The sequence below is a fragment of the Carcharodon carcharias genome, chromosome 12 (genome assembly GCF_017639515.1).
Source record: "Carcharodon carcharias isolate sCarCar2 chromosome 12, sCarCar2.pri, whole genome shotgun sequence".
Lineage (NCBI taxonomy): Eukaryota > Metazoa > Chordata > Chondrichthyes > Lamniformes > Lamnidae > Carcharodon > Carcharodon carcharias.
In genome coordinates this window covers 91408507-91432730 of record NC_054478.1, presented here as the reverse complement: position 1 = coordinate 91432730, position 24224 = coordinate 91408507, and the positions used below count along the sequence as shown (strand labels likewise).

The window sequence follows — 24224 nt, the reverse complement described above, 5'->3', positions numbered from 1 at the left end:
CATGCTATAATCATAAAATGGCTTACAAAATTCTGCAGGTTGGGTAGAGACTGTCAATGGTTTTGTTACTGAAATCCATATTAGACATAGTTCAGCATTTCAAGAGGATTGCAAATTATTTTCTAACTGTTTCTCCCTAACAACTTTAAATTTCTTTGTCCAGATTCTGTCTTCAGTTGCATGTCATGCCTTTATAACTCTATAAACAGGTTTTTTCAGACTTCCTCAAATGTCCTTCATGTTGCCTTTGAAGTGATTTCGCATGCATGTTTCTGTTTTCTGAATTTGCGTGTCGAACTATAACAATTTTGCACTATTTCCTATTAATGTATGCTATTAAATTAGTATCAATTTTATAAATTTGAGACTGGAGTAAAACTAAAGTACAAATATTTTAGGGTACTTTCTTTTAAAAGTTTTACATGGACAGACAATTTGATCTCTTGCTGATTCTTAGATTTGTCTTGAATCTGTGCACTTTTTCTGTTTACACATTTGTCATTAGGCATTTAAAGTATTGTTCCCTAAACTTTGTGCAGGCGCATGTCAGATGTTGGAAACTTGTGTTTTACATGTGTTCTCTTTTTCTGTTACAATGCTTCCACAGCAAGGACAAGTTTGGAAGGTTTGCAAAGCTTTTCACCTTCCCTCTGCTATCAGACCAGTCTCATCACCCATGACTTTTCTCTTTGTAATTCACAATACGTAGGACATTGGATGAGCTATAGAAATCAATGAGTAGAAAGCTAGATAAAATTATGATTCTTGTTTTCTACCTGCAGACTGGGTTACATGCTGTATTCTGCTTTTCTTCTAGTTATCACATACATCTTCTAAACTCCCTTAGGAATTCCACTGAAACCTTTCATTTCAAAACAGCACCCAAGACTGAAAGGGGAAAAAAATAGTCTAATAAAAGTTCTTTACAGATCTCTAGAAATTATTTTCTTTTCTAAGAAGAATACTTTTTATTACAGAGCAAAACCTAGAGGCTTGCACTGCTTTAAAGTGTTGCCCCCATGAACTTACTTCAGGTTTGATTTGAGCATGTAAAGCAGACATAAAGCAGTGTGACAACAGTACTACTCAATGTTTGAAGTTTGCAACCTGTGAATTTTGAATAACCTTTTTAGTCCCTACATCAGTACTGCTTAGATTAAAATGTGCACTTTGCTTTTGAGGAGTGAACCGTTTCACTCTGCTATGCTGCTGTGTTCTATAATACTTCTGTAGCACATCTTGCGTTCTCTATCTCCCATTGCATACTCCAGTTGTGATGATCCCTTGCACTTGCCTATTCATTCTGTCACCCGTTCACTGAAAGCAGTATTAAAATTCCTTAGTTCACTGGTTGACTACTGAAAATTTTAATTGTAACTATTAATAGAAGACCCTCCAAGACATTGTAATGTCTTTCTTTCTTTCTTCTTTACAGGCATGTGGGGATCCAAAGGCAAAACCATCATACTTAATAGACAAAAACTTGGAATCTGCTGTCAAATACATTGTCAAAAAGTTTCCAGTTGTTGATACTCGCAACAACAGTGTAAGTACTGAACAACGCAAATTGATTTATAATGGTGTTTATTTGTTTTGAAATGTTCATGAAAATTGCCATTTCCATGAACAGTGAATTGACATATTTAAACAAATGGCTTTAAGGTTTCTTTAATTCAATATATATTTGAATCTGTAGTCTTGCGGAGAAAATAGCTGTCATCAATATACTTAATAGTTTAGTTCTTCAAGATTGCATTGAGTAATGCTAAATAACTGACTTCTGATCATGAATTGATGTAGTGGGTTATATTGTGTACTGTGGCTTGAATTTCTGTACTCTGTTTAGGTTTATACTGTTTACTGTTTAAAAATTTATAAAGTTCAATTACAATTTTGGAAGGAAACCAGTGGTAGAAATACTCAGCAGGTCTGCAGCATCTGTGGAGAGAGAAACAGAGTTAACGTTTTGAGTCGAATATGACTCCAGAGCTCTAATGAATTTCTGAAGAGTTATATTCAACTCAAAATGTTAACTCTATTTCTCTCCCCAAAGAAGCTGCCAAACCTGCTGAATATTTCCAGTATACCCAGTATTTTGCTTTTATTAGAGTTTTGGAAGTTTAATTATAAAAGATTATCTTGCATCGTATCAGACTTGAATTTTTGTCTTTCTTACTTGTTAATCTTGTACAGAGCTGTATTCAGAGATTTAAATGGATCAAAGCCATAGGGTTTTTATCCTAAAGACAACGTAGAATGATTTTGGACCAAGAACTACAATGTCACCTACAGGCAGGTGGATTGGATGGTTGTATGATGATTATAATGTATCGATACTGGCACATTGTTGGTCAGGAATCTTATCGTCTCCACCTTGTATATCTACAGTGTTTTCTTCTGTCATGTTCAAAGTTAAAGTTAGAAAGACTTCCATTTCATAAATCACCTTTGACGACTTCTGGCCATCCCAAAGTGCTTTACAGCTAATGAAGTGTAATCACTGTTGTGATGTGGGAAATTAAGGCTCATGCGGTAATATATTAGCATGGATTGATATTTAGCAATGGACAGAAAGCAGTAGAAGTTAATGGGTCACTTTCAGGTTGTCAGATTCTTAACGAGCGGGGTAAGTGCTTGGGCCTCGGCTGTTTACAATCTACAAACAATGATTCAGGTGAGGTGACAGAATGTAATGTTTGCTGATGATACAAATTGGGTATGTAAACTGAGGAGAATACAAAGAGGCCCCAAAGGGATGTAGACAGAGCCCAGGAGAAGAGCGCTGGAGAAGTCAGACTGTTAAGGTTATATTAGCTACAGAGTTGAATTGCCAAACACCAGGCCTGGGTGCTGGGGGAGGCACCTGCCTCAGTGTTTTAAGCGGTGTCCAGACCTGAAAGACGGGCTTTGAACAAAACACCGGAAGGGCTGAAGGTTCCGATTTTTTTTTTATAAAACCAGTCTGTCAGGTCACTGGCACTGAGTTGCTACGCTGCTGCTTTCAACTTTTGGGCAGCAGCATTGCAGCAACTGTCATGAGAGTGCTCTCAGTTGAATATTTACTGGAAAAATTCTAAGTCCTAGTAATCATTTTATAGCTAATTGGATGAATGGGAGGTCAGGTGAGAAGCAGGTGGGGGGCTGGATGAAAGGGTGAGAAAGGGGAGGAGTAGGGGAGTTTGAGGTGAGGGGGATATGGCAGCTGGGGGGTTGGCAGCAAATGGTAGGTTAGGTAGGAGGGATTAGGGTGGGGTAGGGGGTTTAGGAGGGTCACTTTTAAGATTTAATACCACAAAATGAAATACCATACATTTCTCAAAATTCTTTTTTTAATTTAAACCACCATATAAATAGCAGTCTAAATTTTCATTATGCCCTTAAGTAGACAGAATTCTGATGACAAGCTGTGTTGATGTACCAGAGGCTTGAGAACCTTGACCCTGATCAAAAGAAATGTAAGAAAATAAAAACCAAGAGTGATGCATCAATTGATTGCTCATTTATTAATTACCCTTAGAGAATTAGCATTGGGTCTCCAATTTTACATTGTAATAATCAGTCTGCTTACTACGTGCAGGCGTAATGAAAGAAAGACAAAACCTGCATTTATATAGCATCTTTCATGATGTCCTAAATCACTTTACAGCCAATTAAGTACTTTTGAGTTGTAGTATTCACTGTCACTATAAAGTAGGCAATGTTATCAAATGGCAGAGCAGGTTCAAGGGACTGAATGGTTTACTCCTGCTCCTAACACACGTGTTTATATGTTCTTACGTCATTTTTATGGATGCGATAAGCTAGGCTAGATGGCCTTTCTCATCCATAATTATCTTGCGAACAGAGGGTGAAATCATGGTTGGAGTCTATTTATTTTGTTGCCAATTGAAAGTTTCCTGTGAGCAGGCTTTGAAGAGTGAAATTGTCTGGACAGGAGTGTGTACTGCGCTCATAGTGTATCAGTAGCCTATTTTATAATGCACATGATTCTCAAGAGTCTTTTCCATTGATTTCAAAACTGTCCTTTTGTCTGTTTACCTATTATCCCACTCTACCTTGGTGCTTTTAATGAGTTTTTTACAGTATTGAAATATCATGATCAAGCTCTATTACATAGTAGATATTGAAAATATATTGTGAGAAGCAGCAATCAGCGGAGTCTTCAGACTTGCTGATCATGAAAACACGGATGCAGTTGTGAACCATTCAGTCTTTGTGCTCTGGCCTCTTAAAAGTTGTCACAGAGAGTCACCCGAGGGCTCCAGTGTTTCTTACTGTCAGTGACGACCTATGTTATTCAGTCATTCCACTTTGTTGCTCAGGAGTCATTTGATATTTCTACCCTGTGAGATTATTGATAAAATACAATCCAATTACACCCCTTTTATGAAGTGATTATATTGAATAATATCATGTGCCCAGGCAGGGGAAAGTCTCTTAATTCTGCAAAGTGGAAAAGATCTTGTGCATGTTATCTGGGTTGCAACTATTGAATCTCAACCCCCCGCCCACCCACAAAATATGAATTTACTATCATCATGTCCATATGGTGCAGTGTGCAGAACATGTTAATGAGGGCTGAGGGCTGACCCTATATTCCCTAAAATTTAGAAGAATGATAGTTGAAGCATTTAAAATCTAAAGGGGCTTGATACAGTAGATGCTGGGAGGATGTTTTCTCTGGCTGGGGAGTCTAGAACTAGAGTCACAGTCTTAGAATAAGGGGTCGACCCTTTAAGACTGAGGTGAGGAATTCCTTCACTAATAGGGCTGTGGACCTTAGAGAATCCCAAACGCAGAAGGCGGGGGATCGTCACTTAAGTACGTTTAAGACAGAGATTGATAGATTTTTGGATATTAGGAGAGATGGGCCTGGTTTAGCTAATGGGCTACTCCTATTGTTACACATCTGAGGTTTATAAAATTATGTTTTGAGACTGTCTTCAATTTAGGATAAAATGAGAGGTGTGTCATGTGACCTGTTCTGATTTCTGCTGACAGCAAAACTGGGTGGCTGAATTGTTAAGGATTCAAGGGGGGCCCAGATTGTTTTGCTGGGAAGAATGTGGAAGGTTTTCACACTTTTAGCCAATGGCAGAAGCATCTGTGCTTGACTGTTTATATTCAAAGTCTCAGAAAGGTGTTAAGAATGTCAGGTTGTAGATGATTATACTTTAACTGTCTATTTAGTTTCAAGATAGAATAAAGTTGGAGTCCAAAGGATAGCCAATCAGCATTTCTACCTGGATACAAGGCCCATGTGATTCACGTTGCCTTGGAGATGGGTTTTGAGAGAGGTAGGGTTTCTAAGATATCCCTGAAACTCTCAGGCACAGAGCCGTGTGCCAGGATCCGAGAGAGCAGTTAGAAGCAGCAAGTCTCTGTGGCTCATCACACAGAAATACGGGTGGGGACTCATGCTCTGAATTCATGAGGATTTAAAACGAGGCTGGAAAATTTTCCTAGCTTGAGCTTGAACTAGAGAGAGAGGATCTCTGGGAAAACCCTTACCATGAAGGACAGTTCTGGGGTTAAAAGTTGCCAGGCTGGGAAAAGAACTGAAGTAAACCCTCTGGAGCTAAGAATCACTTTGGACTGGTTCCAGAAGAATTGAATGTCTACTTAAGGGACAGTGTAACCATGAAGTGGGATTTGTTGTTTTAAACATAAAAGGGGTTATGTTCTGTTGTTCAAAATATAAGTTGCATTCAAAAATAATGTTTAGTCAATGTTGTTTTTAGTTTGTTACAGTAAAAGTCTTAAAATGGTGACATGGTGTCATCTTTTCAGCTGTTCACTAGAAGTTTTGAAAGTTATTGGTCTCCACGGGGATTGTAATACTATTTCTTTCGTTGTTAAATATGACAGCCAATTGCATACAGCAAGTTCCCACAAACAAAAATATGATCATGACCAGATTTTTTTAAGGGATACCAGGGAGAACATCCCTGCTCCATTTTGAAATATTGCCATAGGACCTTGAAGATTCACCTGAGAGGACTATTGGGGCCTCAGTTTAATATCTCATCCAAAGGATGGCTGCTCCAAAAGTGCAGCACCCTGCACTTGAACTGGGATGTCAGTTTAAGTTTTGAGTTCTGAATTGGGACTTGAACCCACGACCCCTTGTGCGACAGAGGTAGGAATGCTACTGATCGATCAACAGCTGACATGTAGATTAACCATAAATCTGTTTGTTCTCAAAAAGGAACCATTATGAATTGCATAACGACACAAGGCTGCACATAACTGGAGTTTAGGTCCTAGACTAATACATATTAGGTTCTTTACCAAATGTTGAGTAGCTAATTTCTGCAGATCCAGCCAGCACCTTTTCATTCATAAAAACAGGAAATGCTGAAAATACTCGAAGTTTAGCAGCATCTATGGAGAGAGAAACAGAGTTAACATTTCAGGTCGATAACCTTTCACCAGAACTGCGAAAAGTTACAAGTGTAGGTTTTAAGCAGGTAAAATGGGGGAGGATGGAAAATGAATAGAAGAGAAGGTCTGTGAAAGGATAAGAAAGAAAAAGTTAAATTATAAGAACAGAGCAAAAGAGATTGGTAATGTGACAAGCAAAGAAGCGGATTGTGTCTAAAGGAGGTGTAAATGGCAAAATGGTAGACAGCTATCGGCTGAAAGCAAAATTGAGGGAGACACAAGAAAGACCAAAACATGCAAAGAATAGGAAACAAAATGGGGACAGAGATTACAGTCTGGAATTGTTGAGTCTGGAAGGCTCTAAAATGCCTAAGCGAAATATGAGGTACTTACTTTAAGCTTCATTGGAACATTTTAGTAAGCAGAGGACAGAGGTCAGAGTGAGAGCAAGGTGGAGAATTAAGATGACAGGTGACCAGAAGCCTGGGATCATGCTTAAGGTCTGAACACCATGTAGAGCAGACATCATTGTGAGCAGCAAATACAGCTATACTAAATTGAAAGAAGTATGTGTAAATCATTATTTCACCTGGAAAGAGCGTTTGTGTCTTGGACAGTGAAGAGAGAATCTCTTCATCCTAGCTCTTCGCTTGGATGGGAAGGTGTCATAGGAAAGGGAGGGGGTTTTGGGGATGATTTGAGGAATGAACCAGGTATCACTGAGGGAATGGAGACTTTGGAATGCTGAAAGAGGGCAGGGGAAAGTGGCCCTGGAGATGGTGCAGTGAAAAGCCATGAGACTGACCCCTAATGCAAGAATGTTGAGCTATGTGGAAAGAGCTGCAAAACTTGGGTTTTACTGCCTTGAATGAAGGGTGACAGAGGGGAGTATATACAATCTATAATAATATTCAGGTTTTGCCTGGACTGTTTTGATTGGTCAGTTCAAGGGAACATCTGTTGAGTTGATTTGGTGGGTGGAGCCTGGCACATGCATTGTGGGGTGCACAGAGAATTGGAGTGCATGATGCACATGGCTGCCAGTGGTTGGTATGGTGCTGTCCACATGCAAAGATGGAGTTTGTGAGAGAGAGAGAGAGAAGTGGTGCAGATTCTCCCTGATGGTTCTGAATGTCAGTAGTTTTTTTTTAAGTTAGGACAGAAATCGGCGCAAAGTACCAGAATTCGTCCTTCGCTCTCACCTCCCTCTCAGTAGCTGGGAGATGAATATGAGTGAGTGTTATCAAGAATCACCTCAGCAGCAACCGCTGGCTCGATCAGCATGACTGACCCGGGCAGGTACGCCTGCACCCCCTGCATCAAGGAGTGAAGAAGAGATTCTGTTCCAGTTTGAGAGTCAGCACTACATTGTTTAGTTTGGGTATAAACGATTCGATTAAATTTTGATCAGATGATTTTCAAAATGTCAGCTGAGGAACTGCTGCTTATGGGGTGTGGCAGGCAGCTGGAAAATAGAAATGTGGTGGGATGGGGATGGTATGAGAGCTATGACATGGGAAAGATTGAATGATATGGGATAGGAATAGCATGGGATGGAGGGCATGAAAAGGATGGAATGGCACAAAACTTGTAGGAATTGAGCTGTTAGGAGGAGAATAATAGATGTCAAGAGAACTTAAGCTAAGACATGTGGCAGATGAAATTTAATACAGAGAAGTGTGAAGTGATACATTTTGGGAAGAGTGAAATGAGGTGATGCAAAATAAAGGGTGCAACTTTAGAAAGGGTGCAGGAGCATAGAAACCCAGGAATATATGTGCACATTTCATTGAAGATGGCAGGACAGGTTGAGAAAGCCATGAAAAAGGCATATGGAAGCCTGGGCTGCTTAAATCAAGGCAGAGTACAAAAGCAAGGAGGTTTTCACGATTCTTTATAAAATACTGGCTTGGTCTTAACTGGAGTATTGTCCCCAATTCTGGGCACTGCATTTTGAGAAGGTGTGAATGCTTTAGATAGAGAGAAACTGTTGGCTGAAGCATTGACAACTAGAGGATCCTGATCATAGGTGATTGGTGAAGGAATCAATGGTGACATGACAAAGTATTTTTTTATGCAAGGAGCGGTTATGATCTGGAATACATTGCCTGAGTGTGAGATGGAGGCAGATTCAAATGTGTCTTTCAAAAGGGCATTGGATAACACCTGGATAGAAGCAATTTTCAGGACAACGGGTAAAGAATAGGGGAGCGGGAGTCACTGAGTTGCTCTTGCAGAGAGCCAGCATGGACATTATTGAACGAATGGCATCCTTTTGTATTGTAACCAGTCAATGATAGGGATGGCATGGGAGGAAAGAGATGGCAAGAAAGGGTGGCATGGGAGGGCTGGATGAGATGGTGGACTTGGTCAAATGTGGAAAATAAGGCACATTATTTGATATAGTTTATTATTTGAAAGCTATACTTTGTGCTAAAAATGAAATTTCACCAGATTTGAATAAAAAAGCTTTTGAAAAGCTGTCAGTTGAATTAAAATAATGCATTATTGTTGATTTCGCAGATGAAGAAGATAACCGACTATACCCTCCAGATTTTGTACAGAATCTTGAACTCCAGAGGGCATGTCACTGCACAACCCTAGCCTCCAGGAAGGAGCAGTTATAATGTTATATAAAACTTGAATCCAAAACAAGGATATTGTCATGGAATGTGATTGGTAGTTAGGAAGCTGTTTTTCTTGATAGATGCTGAAATGGGCAGATTTCAAGGAAATAGTGTGTTTATTCCTTGAATTACATTGAGCCTAAAGATGTGAACCTGCCTTTTCACCTCAGGGAAAAATAGCTCTTAATGAGACATTCATATTCAATGACTATAAACAATTCACAAACCTGATTCTTGATAAAATTTGTATTTATATCCCTAGGCCTGTTTTTACACATGGAAGGCTATGTTGGTTGCTGATCTCTGCTAATATAGTACAGAAGTTACAATTGAGTTTTGTAGGAGGAGTATGTTGGGGACTGGAAGTCTGTGGGTTAGGGTTTCTAATACTTCAACTTGTCTGCCTGCCTGTTCCGGTGGATGCCAAATGATGCTGTTTGAAGAAGAGCAGGGCTTTTCAAGTTGAACACTCGTCCTGCAATCAGTACCATTTTAAATAGATGAACTTGCCATTTTTCTTATTGGCTGTTTGAGACCTTACTGTGCACAAATTGGCTGTTGTGTTAGCCAACAAAACAATGATCACACTTCAAAAACAATTAACCTGGCGACAGTATTTTGGAATGTTCTGAAGGCATGAAAACCGCTATATATATGCAACTTGATCCTTTCTAATGGGACTGTGTTTGCCTATAGTTTAGGCTGCACTTAGGTTTGTCAGAAACTAAGCTTGCAGAAATGATTTCCAAGGATGGTACTAGAACTGAGCAATTGCAGTCATTGAGAAAGATTGAACAAGCTGTTTTTTTTCCCCTTTAGAACAGAAATGACTTCGAGGTGACCTGATAGAGACATTTAAGTTCATGAATGAATTGGACAAGGTAGATGTGGAAAGAATGGTTCCTTTTTTTAATCTTTCATGGGATGTGGATGCCACTGCCAAGGGCAGCAGTTGTTGCCCATCCCTAATAACTCTTGATAAGGTGATAATGCACTGCCTTCTTGAATCTGTTATGGAGTTTCTAAAGACACTTGACACAGTCAGCTGTAGATGAATCAAGCAGCAGTTTATTCAATACAAGCATGAATACAGTGGATAGCACCCTCAGATTGCCCTAAGAAGCTGCTCAAAATTAGATAGTTTCTTCTAAATATTTATACCATCCTCGCGATATTTCATCATTGAGTCACCTTCTTCTTATTTCACATGCCTAGTTTTGTATGTCTGCAATTACAGATGAAATCATAAAGAGTCATGGAATTACCTGACTTTTAATACAAATGGCGCCAACCCAAACTTGCCTTACCTTATCCAGACTGAGATTTAGTATGTTGTCCAGTCAACTGCATATCTTAGCCCCCTGAGGTCAGGCAGCAACTTATCACGGTTCGACCCACCAATCAGTCATGCACTTAGCTTCGCCTAACCCAAAGGTCACATCCCTTATTATACCCACTCTAGGGATTCTTTTTACTGCAAACACTTTAAGACCTTATACCAGCAATTTGGTCAAGCCTGAGTATCCCAGGGTACACTACTTCAAGCCACTGCAGTCCATGTGTTGTAGATTCAGCAGTGCTGTTTGGAAGGCAGTTCCAGAACTTTGACCCAGCGGCAGTGAATAATCCAAAACAATGGGCCCTGAATACAATATAGCTACTAAAAAGCGAACAGGGAAATGAGAAATTTCTTTAATCAGGAAGGTTAGAATGTTGAACTTGCTACCACAGGGAGTTGGTGGAGGCAAATAGCTTGGATATTTTCAAAAGGAAACTGGATGAGTGCATGAAAGAAAGGGGAATAGAAAGATATGCCAGAAGGCTTTGATGAGGCACAGATAAATAGAGGAGACTTCTGTGAATGGAGCATAAACACCAGTATGGACTAGTTGGGCCAAATTACCTGTTTGTGTTGTATTCTGTATATAATACATGGGATGGTGCGGATTGGTGGTGGTTAATATACCGAGGAAGACTACAACTAATTCATAGGCATTGATAAACTTGCAGAATGGGCATTTAACATGCAAATTAATTTCAACATATAAGACACGGTATTACAGTTTAATAAAGAAAAGGATATGTCGTATACTTCACATATTACTTGGAAAATAATCCAATCAGGATAAAGAAATAAAGGGACCCCTGAGTACAAATATACAAGCCACTAAAAGTGCTGACACAGGCTAATAAGGCCATTAAAAACAAATGAAACACTTTGGTTTATTTGCCAGGGGATAGAATTGAAAAATTGAGGTGTGATGCTTGTATGGAACCTTGGTTAGGCCATGCTTGGAGTACAATGTGCAACCCTGGTCGCCATAGTATGAAAAAGATATAGTCACTAGAGAAGGTACAAAAATGTAATATGAGGATGATACCAGAAATATATGTAAATACGCATTGGTAAAGGATAAAGAGGTTGGGTCTCTTTTCTCTTCAAAAGAGAAGGCTGAGGGGTGACCGAATAGAGGTCTTTAAATTTATGAAAGGCTTTGGTAGAAATTCAAGAGATAGCGTTGCCACTTTTTAGGAGACAATCAAAATTCGATGCCATCAGTAAGATAGCCACCAAGTAATCAAATAGGGAACCAGAAGAAACCTCTTTCCCAAGAGTGTGGTGAAAATGTGGAACTCAATATCACAGGGAGCGGGTGATGCATTTAAGGAGAAGTTAGGCAATCTGAAGGGTTTTTGGATTTTGTCTGTTTTTTGGCGCAGATCAAAACTGGATATTGTAACATTTAAGATATAGAATGGACCAAGTGTTGATACACGATACCCTGCCTCAGAACAGAGACTGACCCCTTGTAAGATTTTACAGGATACAGATCAGTCCGTGCAGAAGCAGCTGAAGGGCAGTCGTTACTTCCGTGCAGCTAGGGAGCAATGTCAGCTCAGGGTAGCTGGAGAGGTTGTCTGCTCTGTGCTGAGAAGCCGTTCTTCTCAGCTCAGTGAAGTTGAAGAGGCTTGTTCCATGTAGCTGTGGAGCTGGGGTTCAAAGAAAAGCTCGGGAGGTGCGGTTGCTCCGTGAAGTCATGGGGCTGGGGCTTAGGGAAGCCTGTGGTGAGCCATAGTATCTGTTCTGTATAGTTAGATAGCTGGGATTGTGTAGTTGATTAGATGTTGGGTGTAGCCTGGCCAGCCCAGTGAGAACAGTCTCAGATGATGAGATTGAACAGCTGGGAGTGAGGAGCATTTGGGGCATCCTGAGTTGGAGTCCTGTTGCCTGACAACTCGCTGTAGGCTGAAGAAGTAAGAGGGCCTTCAGGCTGATCACTGACGTCTGGATGGGCTGCTGAGGGAATTCATGGTTTCTATTTTGGTTGTATCTACCATTTAGTAACCACAGTTTGCCTGTTAATTCATGTTTACCTCCTGTCAATTCTGGATGTTAGAGTATAAGATAGATTGTATTGCTTGCTTGCTTTGTTAACTTTTGTATGATAAAAGTTCTTGTTTGTTTAAAAACCATGCAATCTGTGGTTTTATCCTCTTAGTAAGCAACTTGAATTTAATCTATTTTACAACAAATGCTACCGGCCCCTAATCAGATCGTGACAGCATATGTGAGAGAAAGAAATATAGGGTTATGCTGATAGTTTAAAAAAAGACTGGAGGTGGCTCAAGTAGAGCATGAGCAGTGGAATGGCTGATTTCTATGCTTTGTATTCTATGTATCCTCTATTTGGTCAGGTGACCAAAAATTGGCAAAAGAGGTAGGTTTTGATGAGTGTCTTAACTTAGGAAAAGAGGTAGAGGAGAGGTTTAGGGAGGGAATTTCAAAACTTGAGGCCTAGATACCTGAAGACATGACCAGCGATGGTGGAGCAGTTAAAATTGGAGATGCTCAAGAAGCCAGAATTAGATGAATGCAGATATGTCAGGGTTGTGGGCTGGAAGGGATTAGAGAGATAGAGAGGGGCGCACCATAGAGGGATTTGAAAAATAGGATGAGAATTTCAAAATCAAGGCTTTACTTAGAAGCCAGTGCAGGTTGGAACTTAGTGTAAATATGGATGCGAGCTGAAGAGTTTTGGATGACCTCAAATTTGTGGAGGATAAAATGTGGAGACCAGCCAGGAATGTGTTGGAATAGTCAAGTCTGGAGGTATCAAAGGCATGGATGAGGGTTTCAGCAGCTGATGAGCAGAGACAGGCCGGAGCTACAGAGGTCGAAGTAGACAGCCTTAGTGATGGCCCAGACGTGTGGCTGGAAGCTCATCTCTGGATCAGAGAGAACATCAAAGTTGAGAACAGTTTGAGTTATTCTCAATTGTTAACAGGCGGGGGAGTTGATGATTGGGCAACAGTTTGTGGAGTTTGATTGTTGCTTCAGTCATAATATTTAACTTCTGCTCATTCAGTACTAGATTTTGGACAAGCAGTCTGATAATTAAACAGCAGATAGGTTGAGAGAGGTGAGGAATGGTAGACCTGGGTCTCATCAGTATCCATATGAAAACTAAAACTCTGCTTTTGGGTGATGTCACCGTATGGCTGCATGTAGATGAGAAAATAGGATGAGTCAAGGACAAATCTTTGGGAGATTCTGGAGCTAACTGTGGCAGTGGGAAGAGAAACCATTGCAGGAGATTCTCTGGTTATAATTGGACAAGAAGCGAACCAGGCAAGAGCAGACCAATCCAACTGGACGACAGTGGAGTGGCGTTGGAGGAGGATGGAAAAAGAACCATTGACAATAACTGCTAACATGGGGACCAGGAAGGGGTTAGGGAAGTTGGGAAGTGAGCCATTTAGTGGGAATATGGACAAGGGATCAGGAGAGTGATCCTCCTGGACATGATGAGCTAGGTCAGGGCATGAGGGAACATAAGTGAGGAACTTGAGAAAGATACAAGCTCGGGGCTTGTGCAGTGGGAAAGTTGAGAGGAAATTTGGTGGTTGGGCATGGCAGTACAGCTGATTGGATGGTCTTGTTGTTAGTCCATGAACCTATCACACTTGCTGTTGGAGGTGAGGGTAGTGGAGGTGGGAGAGAGGTTTAAGAAGATGTTTTGCAGGAGAGAAAAGAAGCCAGTGGTGTTCTTTGCATTCCAGGACTATCCTGGAATTGTGATCAATTTCAGAAGATGAGAGCAGGACCTGATGGTGCTAGACCTGGTGATGGATGGCTAAACCATTTGTTCACCATACCATATCAAGTCTGTGTCCCTTGGATTTAAGAGAGTAGAGTTGAGGGCAGTACTGGACGAATCGCCAGGATGAGAGAGGGTAATGGTTTTATTGGGGAGTATTGCATCAAAGATAGAAATGAAGGCTCTGTTAAAATAATCAGCTGCAAAAATGTGGTGAATGCAAGATCAAAGACTAGTTGGGATTTTGAAAATGCAATTGTAAGTTAATTGGGGCTAGTTTTTTTTACAAGGGAAGATACTACTGAAGATACTGAAAGTAGTAGTGTTTGGATGTGAAAGAGGGATGTGGGAGGAAAGTGATTCAAGGAAGTGATTAGAGATGGCCTGTGTGATTTGACATGATGGAACTAGCAAGACTATGTGAGATGGCAAGGTCAAGTGGATGTCTGAATATGGATTGGAGAGTTCACATGGGAGAGATTTAAGGGAGTATGAGGGGAGATGATGGCATAGTGATATTGTCACTGGACTGGTAATCCAAAGACCCCGGTTCGAATCCCACCATGGCAGATGGTGAAATTTGAATTAGATTAAAATAAAATCTAATGAAACCATTGCCAATTGCCGTAAAAGTCCACCTGGAAGGAAATCTGCTGTCCTTACCTGGTCTGGCCTACATGTGACTCTAGATCCACACCAGTGTGGTCGACTCTTAAATGCTGCCTGAATAAGGGCAATTAGGGATGGAAAATAAATACCGGCCTAGCCAGCGACGCCCACATCCCATGAATGCATTTTAAAAAACTTGGAGGAGAGGAGTTGAGATGAGGCTGTAATCACTATGGGAGAGAAGTTGTTTGGTGCAGAGGCTGAGGGAGGAAAGCAATGAAGATATCTCAGTGAGAATGTTTTTATCGTACTTTTTTTGGAAGGTGTAGAAAATGAGGTGCATCTGATGGAACAAGGTGAGATGCTGAAAAGATGAAGTGCCAGAAGAGTGGTAGGTCAGGCCAAGGTATGATTTGAAAAGTACCACTTTGCCATTGTGGTGGTCTTGAAAGGGCAAGTGATGGAAGACTTCATTAAGAGGAAAGATGTCATCATCCTTCAGTGAGGTTTCCATTAAGGCCATGATGCTTATGCAATTATGTACAGTAAGTTCATGGATGCAAGGACCTTGTTCACCACTGGGCAGACATTCTGAAGGCTGTGCATAAAGGGGAAGTGAGAGCAGAGCCCATATGGTCAGCAGTAGGAGGGGTGAGTTGGACAGGAAGAAAATTGGCAAGATTAGGCACACTGGGCGGGCAAATCAATGATAGAGTGGGTTAAGTAATTGGCATTGCTGCTCATAATGAGCCTGTCGAGTGCTTTGATGTGCCTCAGCATCCATCCAAGGAGGGAGTTTAGCCTGCAACAGCAGAAAGAGAGCACCGAGATTGAGGACCACTGAATGGTTGGTGAAGGGAGTTGGGAGGTGTCAAGATAGAAGAGGGGTCTAGAAGAGGTAAAGAGAAAAGTTAAAAGAGCAAAAGTGAAAAGAAAGCACTTTTGAGACCAAAGTGGCACAATGTGCCACAAGTGGAATGGGGAGGTGTGGGGATGGAGGTGCAGAGGGAGGGAGCTTGTTGCATAGGGCTTGGTTTCATAAAATTAGGCTATCTAATGAAAACTTGACAGCAATCAGTTAACAGATGGGAAATTATAGGAGGGAGTTCAGAGTCAAGGTCAGAGATCCTGTGGAGGGATAATAATACCCGGGTAGGGTGCATTGTCAGTTCAGAGACAGCTGTATCAACTGAAGTCCAGAAGCTGTTTGAGAATTTTCCCAATCACTCCAGGGGCCTTGTGTTGGATAGATCAAAAGGTTGTGCACAATACCCATCTGGTTCACTAATGTCTTTGAGGGAAGGAATTCTGCCTTCCTTACCTGGTATGGCCTACATGTGATTCCAGACCCACAGTAATGTAGTTGACCCATAAAATGCCCACTGAACAAGGGCAATTAGGGATGGGCAATAAATACTGGCCTAGCCAGTGATGTCAACATGAATAAAAAAAATACACTTGGTACCCATATGTAACAAAATACCTAATTAACTGTCAATCCAGAGGTATAAACACTAATTTTCAGACCTCTGAATCATTTGTATTACTTGGTAGACTTATTTGTTCCATTTATTCACCACTTTACGAAACTTGTTTCAGACTTAAGTAAATTTGCTTGCCCCTCCCAAAACCAGTTATTTGCATCACTTGCATTTGCCTTCTCAGTTATTTTATCATAAGAGAATAGCAGCAGAGAACCACAAACCATTTGGGGGTGAAATTCGTATCTTTATTGCAATGGGACTCCTTTTAATATAGGATTTCTGGGTTTATTTTTTCCCACCAAAGACTTCAACAGGATTAAAACTTCTCATTCTGGAAGAAGCTACACAAAGCTGTGCATGTGTAAGAACTTCCTTTGTGCGTATGTTCTTTTGCTTGAAGCCAAATTTGAATGCTAAAAAAGGTTTTCATTTGCACTCCAATGATATCAGGCCTACTGTAGCAAATAATTGTTCCTGCCATTTTGCCAGACATGACTCACTCCATCACATCCACCCATTCCATGTCATCCCATTCCCAGCCATCCCATTCCCCTCATGCATCACCATCTCGCTCTCTATTTTATGTTATAGTTTATCTCAGTTTCTCTCCATTTCAAATTGCATTGATTTCGCCAGTCATTTGACCTATCAAGCTGCTGCCAGCTCTTTGTAGAGCAACCAGTCATGTTCCTCCGCTCTAGTAGCCCTGCAAGCTTATAACGCTGCAAGCGCCCATCCAATTTTCTTGAAATCATTGTCTCCGTTTCCACCACACTCGTGGGCAGAGTTCCAGGTCGTTAACATTTTTGCATTTTTTTTAAAATAAAAGTTCTTCCTCACACACATGCCTGCATTTCTTGCCCAAAACCTTAACTCTGTGAACCTCAGTCCTTGTGCCATCAGCTAATAGGAAGAGTTTTTTTTTCTTGCCTACTTCAGCAAACCCTGTCATAATCTATTATCCCTCTATCGAACCTTCTGTCAATCTCCTTTGCTTCAAGGAGAACAACTCTAGCTTCTCCACCCTAACCTTGTAACTAAGATCCCCCATCCCTGGAACCATTCTGGTAAATCTCCTCTGTACCCTCTCCAGTTGTGGCCTATCCAGAACTTCATAAAAGTTCAGTACAACTTCCCTGCTCTACAAATCTATTTATGAAGCTCAGGATTCCGCCTGCTTAGCTATTTTCTCAATATGCCCTGCTACTTTCAAAGATCTATGCACATGAATCTCCAGTTAATCTGTCCCTTCACTTTCTTTAGAACTATGCCATTAAACTTGTATTGCTTCTCCCTCTCTCTTCTGCCAAAATGCATCACATTACACTTCCCTGTATTAAATTCCACCTGCAGTTATCTGCCTTTTTCTGCTAGCCTATCTATGTTCTGTTGCAGTTGGTTGGTATCCTCCTCTTTGTGTCACCTCCAATTTTGCTATCATTGGCAAATTTTGAAATTTTGTTCTGTATTCCATGATTCAAGTACAGTATCCAAGCCCTTTATATATGTAGCAAAAAAGCACTGACCCTTGGGGAACACCATTGTTGACTATCCTCCAGTCTAAAAAAAAAACCCATTTACCATGACTCGCTGTCTCTGTCTTTAAGCCAATTTTTTATTCAAATTGACACTGACCCTCCTATTCCATGAGCCTCAGTTTGGTTAACCAGCCTTTTATGTGATACTTTGACAAATGCTTTCTTAAATCCATATAGACAACATCCACTGGATTCCCTTCATCAACCTTCTCTGTTACTCCATCAAAATATTCAATTAGATTAGCCAAGCATGATCAGCCTCTTAAAAAAACTTGTTGCTGCTCTCCTTAATTAGCTCAAACCTCTCCAACTGTCTATTGTCCCCCCCTGCCCGCCCACCCAACCCCTGATTTTTGTTTCTAAAACTTTACCCAACACTGATAAACTGATCAGCCTGTAGTTACCAGGACTGTCCTTACACCCTTTCTTGAATAAGAGTGTCACATTTGCTAGACTCCAATCCTCTGGCATCTTCTCTGTATCTTGGGAAGATTGCAAGGTTATGAAAAGCCCTTCTGTTATCTCCAACTCCACTTCCTACAAACCATCTGGACCAGGCAACTTATCTACCCTAGGTATAGCCAGCCTTTTCAATACCTGCTTCTCTTCAATTTTCCCCCCCATCCATTACCTCTACACCATTTCAGTTTCTACCGATATTTTGTCAGCATCCTTTTCCTCAGTTAACACTGATACAAAATGCTCATTAGGTATCCTAGCCTTGCCCTGCATCTCTAAGCGTATATCACTTTCTTTATACCGCTTACTATTTACATGTCGTTAAAAGATTTTTGGGTTCCCTTTTGTGTTGACTGCCATTCTGCACTCATTCTCTTTTTCAGTCTTATTTTCCTCTTCACTTCTCCTCTCAACATAATTTATTTGACCTGGTTCTCACTTGGAAAACTATTTTTTCTCAATTTTATATTGATTGTATTTTATCTTTGTGTGTCTCTAATTTTTATACTATGTTGGCTATTTTAATCTGTCTCTATTTGATATTACATTGATTATGTTTTACCTCAGATTCTCAATTTTATTATATTATAGCCTCATAAGTGTGTAATAAATATACATGTACTAAATTGTACATATGAAAGCCTTGAATATATCCAATCTAGAACTTAATTTGTTGTTTGGATCCAAATCTGAACACCAACAAAAGTTTTCATTTGCACAACTTGCCTCCCTTGCAGTGCAAAATGTGGCGATTAAACTTTCTGCTGTGTGCTAATTGCTGGTTCCAGCCATCAACCACTCAGGAAAAGTGTGGTGGGCAGAAACTCTGTATTGAGATTGCACCCACCCCAACCAATGATCTTTACTTCACAGTGGCAACAATGGAATGAAAAAGCAGGCTGCTTCTAAATTTAGTGATAAAGCTTCAGTGGACTGAGACAAAATCCAAAACAAGGTCGGTTCAGGATAGATGAAGTAGATAATTTGGATAGAATAGTGGAGAGTAATAAACTAAATGTCAATATTTCTGAAATTGCAAAATAAATGGTACAGCCATTAAAGATATACAGAATAACTTCTTCAGGAGACTGGAGCATTTTGCCAGCACAGAAGTTGATTTCTGGTCGGGTATGGAGGATGCACTAAAAGAAATGTAAACTATGTTCACTGTTGGACTAAAGAGGTTCAAGTAGTGCCAGGCCTAAATGAATGTCATGTTGGGGTACTTGATGAAAGGGCCAATGCAATAGATCACATCGATGCCGCTATCTTTGAGAATCATTAGAAACTAGAATAATGCCTAAGGATTGAAAAATGGCTAACATCAATCTTTAAACAGGGGAAATAGAAACGGCCAAAGAAACTACAGGCCAGTGAGCCTAATACTTGTTCGCAAATATATCGGAAGGGTGGAATTGAAAAAAATGTAGGTAGTCATGAGCGTTAGCAAGTCTTAGCACTCCTGTGCTACTGAAACTCATAACTCTGTTTACTTCCTCCAGCTTCCCCCTCCCACCTGTCCCCTGCCGCCACCACCCATTGCATCTTGCCCACCTGCCTACATATACATCTGTGTATGTACATGTGCTTGTGTGAGTCTACATATATATGTGTGTGAGGCTTTTATTGAGTTCCAAATTACCTCCTACGTGACTGTAGCCATTGTAAACTATCCCTTCTGTTCCTCTCAACCTGACTGTGACCTTTGGCATGGTTGACCACACCAGCCTCCTCCACTGCTGTCAAGCTGGGTGCGACTGGATCCTCCTGGTTTCATTCTTGCCTATCTGACATCACGTTCCTTTCCCACACTCACCCCTTCATTTCTGGTATTCCCCTCTAATGTATCTTCGCCTCCAGCACCCTCCTTACTGCCCCCCCACCCCCCAGCCGCTCCAACCAGCCTGTGCTGCCCCTCGCCAACATTATCCAGCCACACATCAGTGCCTTTACTGAGATTGTCTATTTCCATCTCAGTACCGTTGCCGGACATCTTCTGAAACCTTCATCCATGCCTTTGTTAACTCCAGAATTGACTATTTCGATGTACTCCTGGCCTTCCACATTCTATCCTCCTCAAATTTGAATTTGGAATTCTCGGCCTTGTTTCCAATCTTCCATGGCTTCACTCCTCCCTACCTCTGCAGTATGCTCCAGCTTGATAATCCTCTGGAATGTCTACACCTCCAATTCTGGCATCTTGAACGTGTCCAATTTTAATCACTTCACCATTGGTGGCTGTCCCTTTAGCTGCCAAAGCCTTAAGCCTTAGAATTCCCTACCTAAATTTCTTGACCCCTCTCTTCCCTCTTTTAAGATGCTCCTTAAAATCTACTTTTGGCCCCTGGTATCTGTTTCTGTGGCTTGGCATCACATTTTGTTTGATTAATGCTCCTGTTAAATGTATGGGATGTTTTCATAGCCCCTTTAAAAAAGTAAATGGTAAGTTTGTTGTTTGTGTATATGATAATGTAACCAGTAGAAATGGGTATCTGGCTTTTTGGTGGCAGAGGAGGAGAAAACAGTATGTGTATTAACAGCCCACAGTCCCCCAGCAGTTCCTTCTGCCCTAATCTGAACCTTGAGGTAAGCCCATTCTTTTCTCACTTCGGTGCCACACCGTTTCCCAAACCACCCATCAGTTCTTTTTCTGGTTCCTTCCTCCTACATCCCTTTATCACTTCCATTTCTCAGTCCTATGCATTCTGTCCCTCCATATTGGTCTCTTGCCTTTCCCTAGCTGATTGAAAAATAATGTCCTGATCCTGTAAGTGAAAACTGACGTAATAACAATCCATTTCCTCAATGTTTCAAGCCACTCCAACCTATTCCAATAACTAATACCTTCTCTTTCTCATACCCTTGTTATCCATTGCTCTCAAGATCACCTTCGAACAGTACTACACTCCAGCAAAATCAGACTGCTTCCGTAACTGAGGAAATCCTCTCCAACTTCCAATATGAACAACTCTCCGCTCCTTGCACTGTTTTCATATCCTAACAACATTAAATAAACCATATTATTGTGCTGTCTCTCTCATTCCTCCTATATTTCCCTTAACTCCCTTCTATTTGGAGGTACCATCCTCAACTTCAGAAAAATAACAATTAACCTAGCTAATTTTATACTTAAGGCAATTGATCATATAATTTCCGCGAAAGTATAGATGCAATAATAATTTCAAACTAAAATTACCAGCATCTCTCCTGCAATCTTTGTAATAACTGTAATTTGAATTATTGAATTGCTTTAAATCAGTCGTCATATATTGCACAGCATAAAATAACGTTTCCTTGATTGTTAGAAGAAGCAAAGGAGGGAATTGTGGAGGCTCTGACCACTATTTGTCAATTCTCCCTGGCTACAGGAGTGATGCCAGAGAATTGGAGGACTGTCAGCATTGGACTGATGTTTGGAAAGGGAGGAGGGGGTAATCTGAATAATTATAAGTCAGTTAGCTTAACTTCAGTTGTGGGCAAATTGTTGGAATCAATTTTGAGGGCCTGTATAAACCTTAATTTAGGCATAGATTAATTAAGGAAAGTTGGTGTGGATTTGTTGAGGGAAGGTCATATATGACTGACTTTATTGAATCTTTTGAGGAGGTGACAAGTAGGATTTATGAGGACAATGCAATGGATGTGGTCTACATGGATTTTGACATGGCAGGCTGGTTTTTCAAAAAAAAAAAGTAAAAGCCTTTGGGTCAAGGGAGGGTGATACATTGGATCCAAAATTGGCTTAGTGGCAAGAAGCAAAGGGTAATAATTGATGGGTGATTTTGTGACTGGAAGACTGTTACCAATGGGTTCTGCAGGGCTCAGGACTTAATTAGTTAATATTAATTATTTACACTCAGATGTAGGGGACATGTTAGAGAAGTTTGCAGATGATACATAAATTAACCATGTGGTTGACAGTGAGGAGGAAAGCTTTCGACTGCAAGAAACCATAGATGGTCTGGTAAGTTGGGCAGATAAGTGGAGAATAGAATTCAATCTGGAGAAGTGTGAGGTAATGCATTTTGGGGAGATGTAACAAGGCAAAGGAATACTCAATAAATGGGAGGATACTGACTGTGGATGAAGAAAGGGACCTTGGAATGTATGTCTACAGATCCTGAAAGGTGGCAGGACAGGTTAAGAAGGCAGCTTTTCTTCATTAACAGATATATAGAATCTAAGGGCAGGGATATTATGCTACTGTATACAACACTAGTTAAACTAAAGTTTGAGTACTACATTATGTTTTTTGGTCACCACTTTCGGGGAAAGATGTGATTTCTTTGGAGAGAGGGCAGAGGAGATTTACAAAAACATTGCCATGACTGAAAACTTTTAGCTATGAGGAAAGATTGGATAGGCTGGAGTAGTTTCACTTGGAGCAGTGGAGGCTGAGGGGTGTCTTAATTGAGGTATAGGAAATTGAGTGGCCTAAATGGAGTAAATAGGGATAACCTGCTTACCTTAGCAGAGGGGTCAAAAACCAGGGGGCATAGATATAAAGTAATTAGTGCAAGGATTAGAGGGAAGATGAGGCAACTTTTTTTTTGCCCAGTGGGTGGTAGGCCCCTGGAACTTGATGCCTGAAGAGTGCAAGAGAATGTTAGATAGACATCCATATACTTTTTAAATGTGAAGAGCCATGACCTGCAGGGCTATGAACCTAGTGCAGGAAGTTGGTTGACAATGAGGAGGTTAGCTCTTTGTCAACTGACATAGACAGGATGGGCAGAATGGTCTCCTATGTTGTAAATTTTCAATGATTTCTTGGAAATACGAGAGCAATGTAAGGGAAATCTGTTGGCGTAATGAAATCACCGTTATTTGTGTGAAAATGACTGCCTGTTTGAAACCAAATTATGCAGACACTGTCATGTGCGCTACTTTGCAATTTATAAATTGGATCTGTAGTTGTTAAAAATGCCGCTGAATAACTGGTCACCTGTATATAACCCAACCTTAACTTTCATAAAATCCACAGAACTAAAAAAACTGAAGTACAAACGAACTTAAAAATGACAGTGAACCTATGTAACTAAATATAGTCTGTCAGTTTGAGAGTAATGACGGGAGGCAACTATTTATAAACAATTAATTTTGTCTTGCATTGTATAGATTAGAGTAAGGAAGAATTCCTTATGTAAATCGTTTGAGATACAACCTTGATGTTAGAACAGCAAACACAGCTGCCTCTTGTATCAAAAATCAGGATATTCTGGTTTGAATTATACCAGCCTCCCACTGCTCCTGTGGTCCCTATGAGAACAGTTTATCTAAGTGGGCTCCAGTCTGCTCAATAACAACCAGTTACTTTGAAGACACTAAATAAATGCAAGACAAAAGTCTCCAAGCACCTTAGAAATGGAAATTAAATGGGTAAACATTCCTCAAACCATGGCAGGAGAGATTAGGAAATGAACAAAATCTTGGTCAGAAGGGTGGGTTTTGAGAAGGTTTCTTAAGTTAGGAGTGAAGTAGAGAGTGTAGGGTTTCATGTGAGAGTTCCTCGGATGAGGCAAGTGAAGGGTCCACCACCAAGAGTGGTGGTGGAAGGACTGTGCAAAAGGACGGTCAGAGAACGGAAGTTGCAAAGATAGGGTGTATTGAGGTTATGGAGGGATTTGAAGATGGGGGACTGAGGATTTAAATTTAATATATTGCGGGACTGGGAGTCAGTTTAGTTGAGGATAATCACAAGGGGTGGGCAGGATAGCAAGTTATGGCTCCAGCATTATCCTCTGAGAACTGAGATGCAGTAAAATCTGTTTAAAATCTTCCAGCTTTGTGCAAATGTGATGAAAACACATTAACTGTGACATCATTAGTATGCCAAAGGCATGTTTAGAGTGATGCCTTTGTGTGTAGATGTGTGTGTCAGTTATTTTGAAAAAAGCTTTGTCTCTAGCTTATGCCTGTTATTTTCTTGTGCCAATTTAATTACTGTGGTGTCTAGGAAATTAATACTTTGCTTGTGAGTTGTGGCTTTAAGTTTAAAGGAGGGGTGATGATTATTGAGGATAT

General features: G+C 40.6%; 1 protein-coding gene across 2 annotated transcripts in view; it reads left to right on the top strand.

Moving 5' to 3' along the window:
* Positions 1-24224, top strand: part of nckap1 (NCK-associated protein 1) — a 206041-nt gene that overhangs the window by 31080 nt on the left and 150737 nt on the right. For both annotated transcript variants that reach the window (XM_041200526.1, XM_041200524.1), the window contains exon 2: positions 1436-1546. In XM_041200526.1, the coding sequence (XP_041056460.1) occupies positions 1436-1546 (111 nt within the window). The remainder of the gene's footprint in view (positions 1-1435; positions 1547-24224) is intronic.